The 6,000-nt window shown below is 43.1% G+C and overlaps 1 protein-coding gene across 1 annotated transcript in view; it reads right to left on the bottom strand.

The window, feature by feature from the left end:
• The window catches only part of usp43a (ubiquitin specific peptidase 43a), a gene marked incomplete at its 3' end in the record, with an annotated part of 100,651 nt that extends 95,491 nt beyond the window's left edge, over positions 1–5,160 (bottom strand). The window contains exon 1 of the mRNA XM_079498765.1: positions 4,351–5,160. Within this exon, the coding sequence (XP_079354891.1) occupies positions 4,351–5,097 (747 nt within the window). The 5' untranslated portion in view covers positions 5,098–5,160. The remainder of the gene's footprint in view (positions 1–4,350) is intronic.
• Positions 5,161–6,000: the final 840 nt, after the last annotated feature.

Raw genomic sequence — 6,000 nt, forward strand, 5'->3', positions numbered from 1 at the left:
GAGGGTGGTGAGGGTGGTTTAGAAGCAGAAGGCATGATATATGTTTTCTGTTCTTAAATATGAGGTCTTACAGTGTACATGTATGAAAACAGCATTTACTGAAATGTAGAGGATATATCATGTTATGCAATGCACCTTAGAGACATGAATCAATCGTCTAATAACGCAGCCATACTTTCCTGTTAATATAACATTGAACACTTTTTTTTAAGCGCAAGGTCATACACAATTATCAACATCTGTCATCTGATGGAAATTCGACAGGTAAGGATGCATCCAATGCACAGGAGTCCAAAACACTCAAAAGAGTTGTGTCATGCAGACATTATGTGTATCCCTGGCACGCATCCACACAGCATTCAGGATTACTGCACTGTTCACGTTGTGTGTCTCTGGAGCTCTACTGGAGCCATGGCACTGAACACCATTCTAGCAAAAGATATTCTCCCATTGATGCTTTGACGATGGTGCTGCTTGTCTACCATGTCTGTCAAAATCTCTCGAAGATGTTCAATTGGCTGGGTTGAGGTCTATTGACTGTGAAAGCCATAGCATATGAATCACATCCTTGTCATACTCATCAGTAAATGGGGTCCGCTCGGCCTTGCAGAGACGAGGTCGGGCCAAGTGTGCAGAAAATAATCAAACGACGGCGAACGGGAGACAGCCGCGCCGGAAAAACAGGCGTCCTCCGTTCCGTTTTTCTCACTTGTACTGCCTTCTCAATTGTACTGTAACATATCACATGCAAGGAAAATGCCTTCCTTCACTTCCTGTAATAAGTTTGCAAGTAGTGAGAGAGACTGACCACTCTCTCCTCTCTGCTGTATTAAACGTGCTGTAAGTGATACTTTTTGTTAGGTGTTAAATAGCTTTATATTCTCGTAATAATCATTGCTATAGTGTTTGTTCAGTAACAGGGGTCCCCCTGTCTCTACAGCTCTTTAGTAAAGAAATATCACACCTGTGTGAAGTGGGGGCGCTCTAATCAATTATTGACCTTATACCAACCTTGAAACATACCTTAGTTACGTCACCAAGAATGGTGTTCCCTTATTGGCCAAGGGTTTTCACCGACATACCGACAGACATACCGACAGACATACCGACAGCTGATTTGCTCAGACACATATGACGTAAATTATCCATTCATTGTCAATGGCATTTAATGCTTGTGTTAAGACAGAATCTACACTATAGCTGTTTATAGGAGGGGCTAGCGCCCCTCAAAAATCACACTTGTGTGAAGTGAAGGGCACCCAAGTATTTATATTGGCCAAATTATGTCTTCCAGTATGTTGTCATTTAGTGCCCTAATAATAATAATAATTAATGTTATTTGTATTGCACTTTTCATTCACAGGGAATCCCAGAGTGCTACATGGTTAAAAACATATAATCAATCATAGAAGGTTAAAAACAGGGTTAAAAAAACGACAACAGTTCAACACGAAAAAGCCTTCCGAAACAGGAACGTTTCGAAACAGGAACGTAAACAAACATTAAAGTCCATAGACTTGACAGGCAACCAATTTACGTCATACGTGCTCTAAACAAACTTGGCTGCCACATGACGTAATCTTTATGCATTGGAGGGGATAGTGCCCCTCAAAAACACACAAAAAATAAATCAGGTATAGCCGGGACATCAATTTTATGATCCCTACCTGTGAGAGAACTGAATAAATGACTGAAACTGAATAAGTGATGGGAGAAAAATGAGCAGAACAATTTGTTACTGGAACACTATACATTTGAAGCTGATAAATGGGCTCTCTCATCTGTTTGGATTAAACTGGCATCCCAATATATTGTTTACTATAGAGCTGCTGGAGAGACGCAGATACCCAGCTGAATACTGAACAAACACATAGTAGAGATGATCACTATCACAATATAGTGCAGCACCTTTAATAACTCTTTGCTGTCAATGAGAAAGAGAGAAATAAAATCTGGAATATCTCCCTTGTTCATTGCATATTCATAACCACTTATGCAGTCCCCACAAGGGCTGGCATGGCTTTGAACTAAGTTTGCTCTAAGTAAGAGTTACTGTGTGTGACACCACATGACAATGCTATTGAGTAGCTATAGCTCCTATGGGTACATCTATCTGTACTAGATGTAATAACATCCAACAAAGAGAGAGATGCATTTCATCGAGACTCAGAGGCTTGCCTGACACTCTCCCCAACCTACAATTTCAAATACTAATTTTGTGTGTCTGCACTGTGCATATTACATGGCTGTGCAAACTCATGTATCCAAATGTGTGTGTGCCATGCCCATACAAGACTACAGCAAAAGTATCAAAAGGAGTGAAAATGAAATCCTATGAGCAAGCATCATCATTCTCAAATGATATATTCAAGGGTTTGAGACCTTGATTCAATTGGGTCATTGACAGTGGTGAAAAAAGTACTCACACGTTTTACTTATAAGTAAAAGTATCAATACTGCAATATAGAAATACTATGTTACGTGTAAAAGTCCCGAATTCATAATGTAGCTACTAGCTACCTGAGTAAAAGTACAAAAGTATTGGCAACAAAATGCACTTATAATACCAAAACTAAAAGTACTCATTATACAGAATTATGTCTCATTTCAAATGTCTAGTTAATTTCCACCCCTGGTCATTGATTTTATAATGATCATGAATATATGATTCCAGGACTCGTTTGCAATCCTCTCATACCAGTTTGCCGGCTGCTGCTGACTCTCATCAGCGTGCTTGAAGCCCCAGGCACAGAGAGAATGAATGAGTGCATCCCTCTTGCATGTGAAATAACACCAGCAGGCATTGGGAGAATGCAGACCAACCACATTGTCACTCTGCTTGTTTAGGGCAGAGCAGGTGCGCCAAGAAGGTATAACAGCAACTGCATTTAGATGTAAACCAACAAATAGTATTCATTCGTTGCTAAGAAATACCTGATTTGTAAGCCAATAAGTTGTTGTTCAAATTAAAAGACAACCAAATGTAACTCCAAGGCCTATAATAGTTGTAGTGTCCAGTGCCATTCATTGTATTGTGCCAGGATGTAAGACACAGGTGTATGTGATTAAATGCAACAATTTTACTTGATGGCTGAAAGCTGACCAGTAAAGACAGTAAAAGGCAGTCCTGTCTCTGAGAGTGTTTCTATATGAATATTCTGGATATAAAACACTAGTGTTTTATATAGAAACACTCTGAGACAGGACTGCCTACTATAGTAATAGTCAAAAGGTGATTTACACACCTTGACCATTGGTCGACTCCTCCCCTGAAATTCTACCTACATAGCCTGTCATCTACATTTTGTTCACGGAAGTGGGACGAGAAGAAAAGCAAAGCTTTGTTCTGTAACCTGCTATCCTATTTATGGTATTGTGTGTCCCACACAGATCATAATACACTCAGACTGTTCATGGTTGTTTGAACTTGTTTCAGACTCACTAGTTTGCTTGAATAAACCCAAATCCTCTCGCATTATGTGAGTGAGTGAGTCCTGCGCTGGAATTCACTGACAGGCTACAATACAGTCATTGTTTGTGTTTGTGACTAATAATAGCCTACTTGTGTCATTGAGGTTGTAACTATATAATTACACATTTCCTCATAATCTCTCTATACTATCCCTCTTTGTAGCTACACAGTAAAAGTCTCTTAATTAAGTTTAATTTACTCATTTACAACTCAGAGTGTACACATACAAAATGGACCATTGTAGGCTTACACTCAATTAAAGCTGCAATCCGGAATGTAATGCCTAATAGAAAGAAACGTAGAGTTGGGTTATGGTAGCCTGGCTAATAAGCCAGACTAATATCACACAACAACTTTTTTTTGCCAACGGCTGATTCGGTCTGGTTTATTAACCAGGCTAGGGTTACGGTAGGACACTATAGGCCTATGTTGATAAGTAGGAGGACTTTTCAGCTCGAGTCAAGACCCTAGATGTTTGCCCGGGACCCAAAGTGAAAACAGCCGATATACGAGCACGCAACGCGCAGCGCATTATTTGCACATTATTTTTTTTATTTGTGGAATTTCTTAGATTTGTTTGAAATGTATACAATTAAGGCTATTTTACTTTTTTAATTATTAAAAAAAATGAAATATAGCCTATATATTATATATTTTTTAATCGATGGAGGAAAAGAAAATTGATTTTTTTAGTATAGACCCATAAAAATTGGTCTGTGGCCCATAAATGGGTCCCGGCCCACTGTTTGGGAAAGAGTGGGTCGGGAAACACTGTTTGAGAAACTATTTGCAAACTGTTATAAAGTATCCAATCAATCAAAAAGTTAGCTTTTACTATACTACTAATGTGGTGTGTGACTGTGTGTGAACGACCGTACCTTGAATTCCACAGACAGTGGTGGCGTGTATTCGAGGGTCCACAGCGCTCGCACCAGTGATGCCAGCTGCTCGGTCACCTCGCCCCGGGTGCCCTGCTGGTGGGTGTCCCCCGCCTCGCCATGATGCTGAACGAGCCCGTTGACCCTCCCCGTCCCCGGCGGCCTCCCGTGGCCCAACAGATCCGTCCTGTACTGCTCCAGGCCGAGGTGTTCGGCCAGCAGGTCCGTGTTGCTGAGGCACTGGACCACGGCGTTCATGAAGCAGGTGTTGCCGTGGTTCTTCAAGCCCAGCACGCCGGGGGTCTTGTCGCCGGAGCACCACGACAGCCTGTCTTTCACGGACCCGCACGTCGACGACGACGACCGCGACAGGGTGGCTGCCGCGGCGGAGCTTTTCTTCAGCACCGCGCCGGTGCCGTTCTTCTCCCTCGGAGAAGAAGAAGAAGACGTGTGCTGTTCATCTTTGAGGTTATTCCCTGAGGTGGTGGCGCTCAACGTGCACGCCGAGCTCTCCCTGAAGCCGCCATCGTCGTCCTCGGCGTCAGGTGGCTCGCCGCCGACGTCCCCGAAGCGCGCTAAAGTTCCCAAAGTTTTCATGATCCTGCTCATGAAATTCCCGACGGACCGCAGCGATTTCCTCCGGAAAAGCCTCGTGGTTTTGTATTTCTTTTCCTTCTTGCGCTGCTTGGGCTTCATCGGTTGCTTTCGAACCTTGTTCGTCTTGTCGCCGTGGCTCGTAGTATCCATGGTGGCTCGTTAAAGTTGGCTACACAAATTAAACAGAACGTGCGCCGCGCTGACGAAAAGTGGCACCTGTCCTGTCTTCTTTTTGTCGGACTCCGTTCTGTTTCACCGCTGATGATGATGTGACACCGGGGTGCCACCAAGGCACGTCATGACTAACATTCATTCCATGGACATTCCGGTCATTCTGTCGGTGAGCAGTGGTCACTGAGTCGCTCGATACTCACCTGTAACGACAGTGACACTGGGTGATGATGACTGAGTTGCATCGTGTGTGAAACTGGTTGGAATAGTGGGATAGTCAGCCTACTTCCTCCTCTCTCGCACTCAGCGCTGAGCGCTCTCGGTCTTTCCCCTCCCCTCCTCCCCTCCCTCCCTCCCCTCCAGTCAGTCCGACTCCGAAAGAACATCTGAGTAAAGCTGCAATCCGGGACTTATTTGAATGAATAAAACAATCAATCAATCAATCAATCAATCTGCATCTCGTAGAAAAGTATCAGACTTAATTTAATCCTTCAACGTCTTGTCAATGCCCCAAAATGACTGGATAAACAGGTTGTGTATCAATTTGTAGCAATTGTAGAAATATTATAAGTATGTTCTATGTATACTTTACTTTTAAAAACATTATCACACACACACACACACACACACACACACACACACACACACACACACAGTCACACACACAGTCACACACACAGTCACACACACGCACACACACACACACACACACACACACACACACACACACACACACACACACACACACACACACACACACACACACACACACACACACATACAGTTTTTTTGGGGGGGATGGGGGATGCCAGTAACACAGAGGTGCTCCACTCTTCCTGGCTCCTGGGTGCCCACCTATCCTATTACTTATTCATAATAATA

The sequence above is a fragment of the Electrona antarctica genome, assembly GCF_951216825.1.
Source record: "Electrona antarctica genome assembly, chromosome: 4".
Lineage (NCBI taxonomy): Eukaryota > Metazoa > Chordata > Actinopteri > Myctophiformes > Myctophidae > Electrona > Electrona antarctica.